The sequence below is a fragment of the Podarcis cretensis genome, assembly GCF_951804945.1.
Source record: "Podarcis cretensis genome assembly, chromosome: 16".
Classification (NCBI taxonomy): Eukaryota; Metazoa; Chordata; class Lepidosauria; order Squamata; family Lacertidae; genus Podarcis; species Podarcis cretensis.
Window position 1 is genome coordinate 3602443 of NC_137186.1, and position 14233 is coordinate 3616675.

General features: G+C 48.3%; 1 protein-coding gene across 3 annotated transcripts in view; it reads right to left on the minus strand.

The window, feature by feature from the left end:
- Positions 1-12158: 12158 nt before the first annotated feature.
- The window catches only part of TUFT1 (tuftelin 1), a 59184-nt gene continuing 57109 nt past the window's right edge, over positions 12159-14233 (minus strand). For all 3 annotated transcript variants that reach the window (XM_079958285.1, XM_079958284.1, XM_079958286.1), the window contains exon 12: positions 12159-12249. In XM_079958285.1, coding sequence (XP_079814411.1) covers positions 12186-12249 — 64 coding nt within the window. In that variant the 3' untranslated portion in view covers positions 12159-12185. The remainder of the gene's footprint in view (positions 12250-14233) is intronic.

Genomic DNA, 14233 nt, shown 5'->3' on the forward strand with positions numbered 1-14233 from the left:
CCCCGAACACTGGTCCCGATAGCTAGGGATGATGGGAGTTGTAGTCCCCCCCCCAAAAAAAAACACAGCTGGAGACCCAAGTTTGGGAAAACTCTGGTCTAGTTAGAGTAAATAATAAATAATAATAAATTTCATTTATATCCCGCCCTCCCCAGCCGAAGCCGGGCTCAGGGCGGCTAACAACACTAAAACAGTGCAACATTATAAAAACATTATAAAAGTTAATTAAAATCAAAATTGATGGCATAAACTAAAGTTTTGTAAAGATTGCCAAAGGCCTGGTGGAACAGCTCTGTCTTGCAGGCCCTGCGGAAAGATGTCAAGTCCTGCAGAGCCCTGGTCTCTTGTGACAATAAATAAATAAAGTCAAATGGGCCTTAGAAAGCACTGCAAATAACAAGGCCAGTGGAAGTGATGACATTCCAACTGAACTATTTAAAATTTTAAAAGATGATGCTGTTAAGGTGCTACACTCAACATACCAGCAAGTTTGGAAAACTCAGCAGTGGCCAGAGGACTGGAGAAGATCTGTCTACATCCCAATCCCAAAGAAGGGCAGTGCCAAAGAATGCTCCAACTACCGCACAATTGCACTCATTTCACACGCTAGCAAGGTTATGCTTAAAATTCTACAAGGAAGGCTCAAGCAGTATGTGGACCGAGAACTTCCAGAAGTGCAAGCTGGATTTCGAAGGGGCAGAGGAACCAGAGACCAAATTGCAAACATGCGCTGGTTTGTGGAGAAAGCTAGAGAGATCCAGAAAGACATCTACTTCTGCTTCATTGACTATGCAAAAGTGTTTGACTGTGTCGACCACAGGAAACTATGGCAAGTTCTTAAAGAAATGGGAGTGCCTGATCACCTCATCTGTCTCCTGAGAAATCTCTATGTGGGACAAGAAGCTACAGTTAGAACTGGATATGGAACAACTGATTGGTTCAAAATTGGGAAAGGAGTACGACAAGGCTGTATATTGTCTCCCTGCTTATTTAACTTATATGCAGAATTCATCATGCGAAAGGCTGGGCTGGATGAATCCCAAGCCGGAATTAAGATTGCCGGAAGAAATATCAACAACCTCAGATATGCAGATGACACAACCTTGATGGCAGAAAGTGAGGAGGAATTAAAGAACCTTTTATTGAGGGTGAAAGAGGAGAGTGCAAAATATGGTCTGATGCTCAACATCAAAAAAACCAAGATCATGGCCACTGGGCCTATCATCTTCTGGCAAATAGAAGAGGAAGAAATGGAGGCAGTAAAGGTTTTACCTTCTTGGGTTCCATGATCACTGCAGATGGTGACAGCAGTCATGATATTAAAAGATGCCTGCTCCTTGGGAGAAAGGTGATAGCAAACCTAGACAGCATCTGAAAAAGCAGAGACATCACCTTGCCAACAAAGGTCCGTATAGTTAAAGGTCTGGTTTTCCCCGTAGGGATGTGTGGAAGTGAGAGCTGGACCATCAAGTAGGCTGATCGCCAAAGAATCAGTGCTTTTGAATTCTGGTACTGGAGGAGACTCTTGAGAGTCCCATGGACTGCAAGAAGATCTAACCTCTCCATTCTGAAGAAAATCAGCCCTGAGTGCTCACTGGAAGGACAGATCCTGAAGCTGAGGCTCCAAGACTTTGGCCACCTCCTGAGAAGAGAAGACTCCCTGGAAAAGACCCTGGTGTCGGGAAAGATGGAGGGCACAAGGAGAAGGGGACGGCAGAGGACGAGATGGTTGGATAGTGTTCTCGAAGCTACCAGCATGAGTTTGACCAAACTGCGGGAGGCAGTGGAAGACAGGAGTGCCTGGCGTGCTCTGGTCCAGGGGGTCATGAAGAGTCAGACGCGACTAAACAACAACAGCAGTAGCCTGTGTGGTTCCCTTGGCCAAGCCAAGGGAAAAGGCGAGGAGGGCGGGGATCATGGGAGATGTAGTCCCAGGAAGGGTGGTTGTATGGTAGGCGGCTTTTCCAGGGGTTGATGGACTACAGTTCCCATCATGCTCATCGGCCCAGCTGATCATTGCCTACCAGGCGGGCTGCTGGGGGAAGATGGGAGATGCAGTCCAGCAGCCTCTGAAAAGCCCACCCCCACTGTTCCTCTCTGGGAGGCTAGAAGCTGCCCAGGGTGGCCAACAGATAGATATACCATCTAAAGAATAGATTAAAATAGTGTGTGTGTGTGTGTATCGTGTTTCCTTTTATATTTTGTTGGAAGCAAGCTGTCCAGCGCATCTAGGGCAACCCAGTTATGCAGGGTGCAAGTAGTAAATTATTGTTATTGTTGTTGTTATTAATATTATTATGAATTGCACATTTCTTCTCCAAGTCGCTCAAGATGGCATACGTTGTTCTCCCCCTCCATCATTTAATTCTCACAACAACCCTGTGTGGTAGGTTGGTCTAGACTCGAGGCAGTAATTCGCCAAAAGTTTTAAATCTTTGACATTTTACTATGCTTTTTTAAGTGCTGTGAGCCGCCCAGAGTGGATTATTATTATTATTATTATTATTATTATTATTATTAGAGTGGCAATTTGAACTGCAATATGAAAATCAGGTCCTAGTTAATTTACAATGAACTAAAATGCTTTGAGACTTCCGCGCTTCACAGCATAAGCAATATTCAAGTGGGGATGCTCTTTAAGAAGAGGAAGACGACCAGAACTGCCACTGACATCAGTGAGGAACTGCTGCTCTGAGGCTGTGTACATAACGCCCATTTAAAGGTAAAGGTAAAGGGTCCCCTGAGCATTAGGTCCAGTTGCGGATGACTCTGGGATTTACTGACTGAGGGAGCCGGCATACAGCTTCTGGATCATGTGGCCAGCAGGACTAAGCCACTTCTGGCGAACCAGAGCAGTGCACGGAAACGCCGTTTACCTTCCTGTTAAGTTGTGGGTTGACATAGCAGACGACACAGCGATTTCTCCCAAGCAGCTCTTTATTTGCAAGCTGGAACAGAACTGCCTGAGCAGCTCAGTCAGCCTGCTTATATAGAGCTCCGAACAATTGTAACTGTTGCAACGTTCTAAAACTATCCAATCACTGAACGTCACTTTCGATCCTTCATTTGCATAACTATCTACAGTATCCCCCTGCTGGCCCAGGGTGAGAACTTCAGTACATAACACTTCCCGCCGGAGTGGTACCTATTTATCTACTTGCACTTTCCCGCCGGAGTGGTACCTATTTATCTACTTGCACTTTGACTTGCTTTCGAACTGCTAAGTTGGCAGGAGCTGGGACCAAGCAACGGGAGCTCACCCCACTGCCCACCTAATCAGCAAGCCCTAGGCTCAGTGGTTTAGACCACAGCGCCACCTGCGTTTTACTCTGCATCAAATGCCCTACCAAGGTTAGCCACGATTCTATGAAATCCTGCATTTCCCCCGGAAAAACAGCTTCGAACCAAACAGGAAAAAAGACCGGCCTAGACGCAGGTGGCGCTGTGGGTTAAAGCCTCAGCGCCTAGGACTTGCCGATTGAAAGGTCGGCGGTTCGAATCCCTGCGGTGGGGTGCGCTCCCGCTGCTCGGTCCCAGCGCCTGCCAACCTAGCAGTTCGAAAGCACCTCCGGGTGCAAGTAGATAAATAGGGACCGCTTACCAGCGGGAAGGTAAACGGCGTTTCCGTGTGCGGCTCTGGCTCTGGCCAGAGCAGCGATGTCACGCTGGCCACGTGACCCGGAAGTGTCTCCGGACAGCGCTGGCCCCCGGCCTCTTAAGTGAGATGGGCGCACAACCCCAGAGTCTGTCAAGACTGGCCTGTACGGGCAGGGGTACCTTTACCTTTACCTATCTGTGTTTTAAGCTGGTGAGGTATACACAGTCTTTGAGCCTTTTTTGGCTAAAGGATGGGACATGAAAGCCATAAAGAAATCCTAATAAACCCAATAAAAAGGTGGAGAGACTTGCAACATTAGAAGCAACAGTCATTACCATCTAGTGTCATATTGCCTCCCTGCCCAGAAGACCATTAAGTCCAGCGTCTAAAATCACTTTATTCTCCGAGCTGGAGGGGAATGTGCATCAACCCTCATAGGAGTTTAACCCTAGGGGGGGAAATGTTACAGGATTTGCAATTTTGGGCAAGTCACATCCAAAATGAGGGAGAAGGGGGGGAAATGCAATTCCCTGTCCATGTGCTAATAAATAATAAATAATAAATAAATATTAGGCACTGCATGTTAATTAATTATCTCAATTATTAATAACTCATTAATCAGAGCCTAAATCCTCGTCGCGGAGCTTCATGGGAATTGCAGTCCAGGGCAGCCTAAAACGGTTCGCTGGGCGCCGCTATGCCAAGACTGCGCACGCGCCTTTGCTGCAATGCCTCATGGGAGTTGGAGTTCAGGGATGGAGGCAGGCAGGCAAGGACACGCCCCTTTGGAACGGCCGCTGCTCCAAGGGGAAAAAAACGTGAGCGGGCGGAGAGTTACGTTCTCCTTGCCTCGCGCGGCGTCAGGGGAGGCGCGCCCCGCCTCTTTCGCGCAAGGGCTTTCGGGGGCTGTAGTTCCGCTGAGTGGGGCGTGGGTAACAGGTTGCCATGGGCAACCACAGCCCTGGGGCCTGGCTTGGTTCTTTCCCCTTCCAATTCCCCAGCTTGCAACGTTTTCTAAATCCACCCTTGAAAATAAGAGAAAAATAAAACCGAGTTTTGCTGACAACATTCGCTGTTATGATAGCCATGTTATTTAGAGTCATAGAATCAAGCATATGAGTTGGAAGGGGGCCCAGCCAGATGGGCAGGGTATTAATAATAATAAATTATTATTATTATTATTATTATTATTATTATTGTTGTTGTTGTTGTTGTTGTTGTTGTTATTATTAACCCAACCCCCCACAAGGCAGGAATCCCAGCTAGATCATACACGGCAGATGGCCTTCAAATACGTTGTTCTGAAGTTTACAAATTAACCTTTCCATATTCAGTGCTACTTTCCTGCTCACATAAGAGTAATATTAAACCGTACCCTGCTTTTGTTTTATAAACAATTTTGGGCATTACGGCTGTTATTTTGCATTGGCCATACTCAGAGCAGACCCACTGAAATCTGTGGGCATAACTACGGCCACAGAATTGTGGGAGTTATAGTTTGTTAGCATCTTAAAAAGCAGAGACATCACCTTGCCTACAAAGATCCGTATAGTTAAAGCTCTGGTTTTCCCACTAGTGATGTATGGAAGTGAGAGCTGGACCATCAAGAAGGTTGATCGCCGAAGAATTGATGCTTTTGAATTCTGGTGCTGGAAGAGACTCTTGAGAGTCCCATGGACTGCAAGAAGATCAAACCTCTCCATTCTTAAGGAAATCAGCCCTGAGTGCTCACTGGAAGGACAGATCCTGAAGCTGAGGCTCCAAGACTTTGGCCACCTCATGAGAAGAGAAGACTCCCTGGAAAAGACCCTGATGTTGGGAAAGATGGAGGGCGCAAGGAGAAGGGGACGACGGAGGACGAGATGGTGGGACAGTGTTCTCGAAGCTACCAGCATGAGTTTGAGCAAACTGCGGGAGGCAGTGGAAGACAGGAGTGCCTGGCGTGCTCTGGTCCAGGGGGTCACGAAGAGGCGGACACGACTAAACAACAAGGGTGCTGAGAGTTCTTAGGAGATCTCTGTTCCCCCTTCCCAGAGCTACAATTCCCAGAGTTCCCTCCATACCTGTCCGCATTTTCCTCGGAGACTCAGGGAAACCTATTCCGAAAGGCTAGAGGCACCCTTCTCCTCCCAGAGGCATCCGCCAACCAGAGGAGGAGAAGTGGGCGATATTAATTAACAGCTTGCGTATTTGATTGTCAACACATATGGGCTAATGGGAAGCAAATCGAGTCAATGTTTGCAAATGCTCACAGCTGCGTCGGCTTAAGGGGAAACAGCAGGGTTGTGCGTGTTGTTGTTTTGCACTCAACCAAACCTCTGCAATAGCAAATGTTTGCCTGGAAGGCCCGCCTGCAAGAGTCGCGCACCTGGGCAGGTAAAAGCGTTTGCATTTTCCGCATGCAGGGACACACATCCCTGGGTGCAGCTAGCTGGACATCGCTCTATCATACAGGAGAGGGAGCCTTCATTTAGTCCCATCTTTGCTGAATTGGAACACAGCAGGGTTTGTTTTGAAATTTAAAAATTGAGGTCTTATAAATATAATAAATGTTCATAACTGCATATATAAACCACATGTCTGAAACCCCACAGAAAAAGTCCTGAAACCATTTTGTCCCTCCATAATTGACCTCAAATATTTCTCTGCAAGGTCGAAGGAAAATGGAAAAGCCTCCCCATTGTCTTTTCCTTCACAAGTCCTATCTTAAGAGTATGTCTGTGTATGAACAGGGTGAGCCTGTGACCTGGCTCAGGAACTAAGTATTTATCATTACAAAAGACTGGCCAGGATCCCCAGGTAATCCAATCAAGGGACCATTAACAGGTAACCTGCCAGACAGGAGATAAGCACCGCACTCAGATTTCTGTTGTAGACCGCTCTTTCTGTGATTTAGGTATGATGTGTCTGGGGGTGGTCTTTGACTCCAAGGCAGGGAATTTAAAATGTCTATATAAGGGCGGACACACCCTCCTTCTCCTGCGTGTGAGGGGAGCACCCTGTTGCAACAGTTCAATAAAGATCAGGCTTACAAGCTGCTTTGCTTCTCAGTATTCTCTGGTTGGCCTCTGTTATTTTCTCCGACCGATGGAGAACCTACAAAAGACTCTATAAGGACTCTTGTGTTCCCCATAAGGGCATATTTTTGTTTATTACAGTTTCCAGGTACAGTGGTGCCTTGCAAGACGAAAAAAATTCGCCGCGAGTCTCTTCGTCTTGCGGTTTTTTCGTCTTGCGAAGCACCCCTATTAGCGGATTAGCGCTATTAGCGGCTTAGCGGCTTAGAAAAAGGGGAAAAAAGGGAAAAAACTCGCAAGACTCGCAAGGCGTTTTCGTCTTGCGAAGCAAGCCCATAGGGAAATTCGTCTTGCGAAGCGCCTCGAAAAACGGAAACCCTTTCGTCTAGCGGGTTTTTCGTCTTGCGAGGCATTCGTCTTGCGGGGCACAACTGTATTACTGCCTCAGATTCCCGACACAACAAGCCTTCCCTCCGGAAAGCAGGCTTCCCTCCGGTTTCAGAGTTACATGAGCTTCGTATTATGAGGTGCACTAAAGAAACAGAATTGAAAACCCGGGGTGGTTTCTGCATGCGATGGGGATGTTGTCGACTGCTAGCGTTTTCCCCGCCCCTTGGCCATGGGTGAAATCTCAGAGTGGGCTGTGGGTTTCGGGGGTTTTGCACCAAAGACAGGCTAACCCATCAGCTCTGCTGTGAGATCAGTTCCCTCAGGGCTCCTCACCCATAGCTGTCACCCGGGGGCAGTCATTCCCTCCTACTCCCTTGGTGGGAGAGATGGGAGGCAGAAAACTTGCTCCATCAGCTCTGCCAAAAGGCCAGCTCCAACAGGTGCCTTCTACCCCCACACTGTGCCAGCATTTGATCATGATACCAAAAAACATTGTTTAAAAATTGGGTCCTGAGTTTGTTTGTTTTCCTCCTCCCTCCCTGTGCCTTTTTCCTTGTGTGTCATGGTGGTTTCTCTTTCCTTCTTTCTTTCTTCCTTTCAAGATTATAAGCCTGCAGGCAGAGACTTGTCTTGTTTTAATTGAATGTAAGTAAGCCCCTCTGGGAGCCCTTTTGTCTGAAGAGGGAGATAAAACACTCTAAATAAGTTAGGTACTGATAAGTAACCCTTTCCCACTCCATCTCAGAACACTATGCAGAATGGGGCTTTTCTGAAAGATGCAAGAACGCTTCTACTGGAAGCTCCACTGTAGTCAACCTACCGCTTAATTTACACTATTAATTTCCCAGGCCCTTAACCATTGGGGTCTAGGGTACGTCAAGTCCCCCAGAACCCTTATATCCCAGAGGCCTTCGGGGGAGTCACTGTTCACGGTCCCCCACGGGTCAGATCCAAGAGGAGCCATGCAAAATTTATGGAACTGCCTTCCAGTTGGGGTCAGACAGGCCCACTCTCCCTGTTGAACTTCCAACACCAAGTGAAGTCTTCTTCCATTCCAGCAGGCAGGTAAACTGAATCCCGATTTTATGGGTTCCACTTACTTTTATCTGCATTGCATTGTTTTTCCCAGCTTAAGAGACGAAGAGGTACGCAGTCAAAATGAGTATAGCCAGCTGCCCTGTGGAAAGGATCCCAATGCCCTTTAAATAGGTTAAAAAGGGAAAGGTAAAGGTACCCCTGCCCGTACGGTCCAGTCTTGACAGACTCTGGGGTTGTGCGCCCATCTCACTTAAGAGGCCAGGGGCCAGCACTGTCCGGAGACACTTCCGGGTCACGTGGCCAGCGTGACATCGCTGCTCTGGCGAGCCAGAGCCGCACACGGAAACGCCGTTTACCTTCCCGCTGGTAAGCGGTCCCTATTTATCTACTTGCACCCGGAGGTGCTTTCGAACTGCTAGGTTGGCAGGCGCTGGGACCGAGTAGCGGGAGCGCACCCGCCGCAGGGATTCGAACCGCCGACCTTTCAATCGGCAAGCCCTAGGCACTGAGGCTTTAACCCACAGCGCCACCTGCGTCCCCTTTAAATAGGTTAAATAGGTTAGCAGCATATATTTTTGAAGTCTGTCCATTGAATGATATTGCTTGTAAGCCACACCTTGGTAAGGTTTGTATCTTGAGATGCAGGATCTAAATTACAACACATCAATCATGCTGTCAAAAGGGAGGTGATTCATCCTCATGCAAGTTTCTCAGGGACCAGGCCTACCACTCAGACTTACCAGAAAAGGCTGACTTTTTCTCTGGTGCAAGTTTTTAATTGTTTTTATCAGGTTTCAAATAGATATAGAAAAATTTTAAAACCCTCCTTGTTAAGTTGTGGGTGAACATATCAGACGACACAGCGATTCTTCAAACAGCTCTTGTTTATTCATAGGCCAGAACAGAACTGAACTGAAGGGTTCAGCCAGCCTGCTTATATAGAGCTCCACTAGAACGCAACAGTAACCACTTTCTGTAACTATCCAATCACTGAATGTCACTTTCGATCCCTTATTTGCATATGTGGACCTGAGTGAAAACTATCTACAGTATCCCCCTGCTGGCCCACGGTGAGAACTTCAGTACATAACACTCCTCTGGGTATAGAGGATGAATCACAATACAGATATTTTGATAAAAGAAAAAGGGACAAAGTCCATTAACTTTGCGATTGTTACTATACATTCTATTACGTTTACATGCGGGATCTCATCTACAGCTTCTATGGCAGATTCAGCTTCTGCTTTGAAATCTCCCAAATAAGAGTTTCTTGAAGGAAAATTGTCAAAATGGCCATGTTGTTTGGTAATTCCCTTTTTCCCAAGCAAGGATAATGCAAACTTTCACCTTTCAATAAAAAGCTGTTTGCATCATTGAAAGCTGTTATTGTGTTTTCCTTTTAAGACAAAAGATGTTAACGTATGACTTGTTTTTACTAAACTAAAACCTCAGTATTCAGGTTAAATTGCCGTGAGATAAATAAGTGGGTTTTGGGTTGCAGTTTGGGCACTGGGTCTCTAAAAGGTTCGCCACCACTAGTATAAGGCACCTCTCTGGGTTCCCAAGGCTTGCCCTCCAATGCAGAGACATGTATAGGTTTTGCTGACAAGTTGTGTTCATCCTTATCTATGTGGAAGCCGCTGCCTGCAGCGACTAAGACAAGAGGGGACCCACAGCATAAATGCAGACCCCTCCAAGCCTCTACATGCCCCCGGCACCCTTTGCAGGCCACACGCCCTCACCTCCCTTGCTTTGCATGCCCCTCGAGTGTTGGATGGTAGCTAATGGATCATTTTCTATGATTCTATAGGGAACCAGGCAGAGGGCCTTCTCGGTAGCGGCGCCCGCCCTATGGAATGCCCTCCCACCAGATGTCAAAGAGAAAAACTACCACCAGACTTTTAGAAGACATCTGAAGGCAGCCCTGTTCAGGGGAGTTTTTAATGTGTGACATTTTAGTGTATTTTTGATCTTTATTATTATTATTATTATTATTATTATTATTATTATTATTTCTACATGGCTGAAATGCATCCTTGAACTCTGATGATGCTTCTTGCTTACCTGACGGGCAGACAGAGAAAGGGCTGTGTGTTTAGAAACTAGCCTTCTGTAGAAAAAGGTAAAATTTGCATGCGTTGATCCACTCCCTTTTGCCCACTCCGGTAAGTGGACCTCAAGGGGTTGCCCAGAAGGGAATGTGGCCCTCGGGCAGAAAACATTCCCCACCATGGACTAGGACCCTGCCTTCCCCAACCTGCAGTTGTTGTTTTTCTGGAGAGCTGCCATCGTCCACGCTTGGGGTTGAAGGAAGTTGTAGCTGAGCCAGACAGGGCTGAGAGTAGGTTGCAGGCGCGAGGGACCTTTGGCCCATCAGATGTCGCTGAACTATAACTCCCGCCAGCCCCACAGGAATGGGTTATAAGCCAGGGGTGATGGGTGCCATAGCATCCGGGCGGCCAAAGGTTTCCGGCAGGCAGGCAGGCAGACCCCAACTTTTGCAAAATGAATCCAGATACAGTAGCCTTTGTTCTGACCCAGCCAAAAGGTGACTCCTAACGTTCTCAAAAGCAGGTGTGGGCGCACCAAGGAGCTCTCTTCGAGGGATGGGGGTCAAGCCCCTTTGAGCTGCAAAGTTTATCAACCGATAGTAGGCGGCAAAGATCTTTTTTAGAAGTAGACTCAAAGCAAACCCTTGCTTTAATGCATGGGTAGGCAAACTAAAAGGACGTGGCTGGCGCTGTGGTCTAAACCACTGAGCCTCTTGGGCTTGCCGATCAGAAGGCTGGCGGTTCGAATCCCTGCGACAGGGTGAGCTCCTGTTGCTCGGTCCCAGCTCCTGCCAACCTAGCAGTTCGAAAGCACATCAAAGTGCAAGTAGATAAATAGGTACCACTCCAGCGGGAAGATAAATGGCGTTTCCGTGTGTTGCTCTGGTTCACCAGAAGCGGCTTTGTCATGCTGGCCACATGTCTGTGGACAAACACTGGCTCCCTCGGCCACTAAAGCGAGATGAGCACCGCAACCCCCGAGTCCTCCGCAACTGAATGGTCAGGGGTCCCTTTACTTAGGCAAACTAAGGTCCGGGGGGCCAGATCCAGCCGAATCGCCTTCTAAATCCAGCCTGCGGGCGGTCCAGGAATCAGCATGTTTTTACATGAGTAGAATGTGCCCTATTATTTAATATGCATCTCTGGATTATTTGTGGGGTATAGGAATTCGTTCATTTCCCCCCAAAAAACATAGACCGGCCCCCCACAAGGTCTGAGAGACAGTGGACTGGCCCCCTGCTGAAAAAATTTGCTGACCCCTGCTTAATGCATATGAAACACCTCCTCTTTTTTTTTAAACACTCAACTCAGTATTTATTTCTACATTCACACAATGCTAGATTACATTATACGAGTCGATCCTCTACGTTCTGCCACGGTGCGGCGTGGGCAACCGACAGAGTTAAATGCAGACATGGGGTAATCTCTGTTCTCTAGGGGGCTAGGCCGAGTTTGACGGGAGAAGTTCACTCGCGGCCTGAGAGGTGGATGGGCAGTCGCTGAAACATATTCTTTCAGAGGCGAGAAGAGGCAAGAAACCAGGACAAGAAACCTCCTCAACTTTGTCCAACCCAATGCGCCTTTACACTGTTATTAATAATCTGAAAACAACCCTTGATAGGCGTACTGGCTTGAACGGGGATAAAAACTGAACGTCCTAGCACTGGACGGAGCTAATAGCCATATATATACACGACGTATATAATTATATATATAATTACTAAAAAGGCACTTTCTTTCCAAAAAGGGACCAGCCTTACAGATCAATTGCAAGAAATGCAAAGGTTCCTTCTTGCGGCCTTTGGGTGGGGCAAAAGCGTCCTTTTGGCCTTCAAACGTCCTCATGTCCCGTCCCGATCAAACCCCTTTTCAGAAAATCCTCCTTTTTTTCTTTTTTTTGCGGCTTCAAGCAGGCCGTGCTGCTGGGCGGATGGGGCAACCCAGAGAGTCCCACCGCATGCTACAAGGGAGTTGTCTGCCTCTGGGGAGTGAGCAGCAAGGGCGAAGCAGCTGGCGATGGACTAAGGGCCCGGCGAGCTTGCAGAGGGTTCCTTTTTCGGGGAGCGGGGAGCGGAGGAGAGGAGTTTGAGTTCATGTTTCCAGCACTCGGATGAGAGGCAAAGGTTTGGGGCCTGGAGACTTGGTGAGCCGTTTGCTGCAGGAGAGAGAGAGAATAAGCCGACATTAGGAAACGTGGAGGTAAAGGTGTTGGGATATTCCGTTCCACCTTGAGCAACAGGAATGACTGTTGTGTGTCACATGCCTGTTTACACTCCAGCACAGCTTGCTGGAAAATTTGTGTATAGCTTTTGCTTTAGCTGACTTGCTTTGGACACGGAGATCAGACATGTTTCCTTTTGTCCTGATGTTCCGTATTTTTCAGGGACACGGGCAGCACTAGGGACACGGGTGGCACTGTGGGTTAAACCACAGAGCCTAGGGCTTGCTGATCAGAAGGTCAGCGGTTCAAATCCCTGCGACGGGGTGAGCTCCCGTTGCTCGGTCCCTGCTCCTGCCAACCTAGCAGTTCGAAAGCACGTCAAAGTGCAAGTAGATCAATAGGTACCGCTCCGGTGGGAAGGTAAACGGCGTTTCTGTGCGCTGCTCTGGTTCACCAGAAGCGGCTTAGTCATGCTGGCCACATGACCTGGAAGCTGTATGCCGGCTCCCTCGGCCAGTAAAGCGAGATGAGCGCCGCAACCCCAGAGTTGGCCACAACTGGACCTAATGGTCAGGGGTCCCTTTACCTTACCGTATTTTTCGCTCTATAAGACTCACCCGACCATAAGACACACCTAGTTTTAGAGGAGGAGGACAAGAAAAAAAATGTTCTTTCCCTCTCTGCGCAGCACCTCTCCAGTGAAGCGAAGCTAGGAGAGAAAGGGGGATCGATCCCTCTTGCTCTCCTGGTTTCAGCGAAAGCTGCGCAGCCTGCATTCGCTCCATAAGACACACAAACATTTCCCCTTACTTTTTAGAAGGGGAAAAGTGCATCTTATAGAGTGAAAAATATGGTGCACTGAACAAGCTGCTTGCAAATATGCTCACACAGCCTCTCCGGCCACTTCTGTTTGTGCAGCGTTATCTCTGCTGAGTCGCATGCCCTGGCTTCTGAAGCTCGGGCCGCAGATTCATGCAGCCCCAAGGACTGGAGTTCGCCCGGCACGCCGATCAGTGGGCTGGAGCCAGCTGGGGGCCTGCCAATTGCCCCCATTTCCTTGTCTGCATGCCAACATAAGGATGGCCTTTCGCTCACATGGGCCTACTTGGAGGTTGCTGCCTGCGTACCTTCACTTGGGGAATGTCAAGATCCCAGTCCCCATGGGTTCAAATAGGTTCAAGGGTTCAAATAGGAACACAGGACGCTGCCTTGCCAATCTGCTCACCATCGTCAACACTGATTGGCAGCGCCTCTCCGGGGTTTCAGGCAAGACTCTGTATCCCGGCCCTAATGGGAGATGCTGGGGACATTCTGCTTGCCCCCCCAGGGAGCCATGCCCCTTCCAAGGTATGTTCTGCAGTGAGTGGGTAGGACTTCTAGCTTTTTGCAGTGAACTGAATAATAATAATAATAATAATTTATTATTTATACCCCACCACTCTGGGCGGCATCCAACAAAACACTAAAATACAATAACCTATTAAACATTAAAAGCTTCCCTAAACAGGGCTGCCTTCAGATGTCTTCTAAAAGTTTGGTAGTTGTTTTTCTCTTTGACATCTGATGGGAGGGCGTTCCACAGGGCGGGCGCCACCACCAAGAAGGCCCTCTGCCTGGTTCCCTGTAACTTGGCTTCTCACAGCGAGGGAACAGCCAGAAGGCCCTCGGAGCTGGACCTCAGTATCCGGGCAGAACAATGGAGGTGGAGACGCTCCTTCAGGTCTACTGGGCCGAGGCCGTTTAGGGCTTTCAAGGTCAGCACCGACACTTTGAATTGTGCTCAGAAATGTACTGGGAGCCAATGTAGGTCTTTCCAGACCGGTGTTATGTGGTCTCGGTGGCCGCTCCCAGTCACCAGTCTAGCTGCCGCATTCTGGATTAGTTGTGGTTTCTGGGTCACCTTCAAAGGTAGCCCCACGTACAGCGCATTGCAGTAGCCCAAGCAGGAGATAACCAGAGCATGCACCACTCTGGAGAG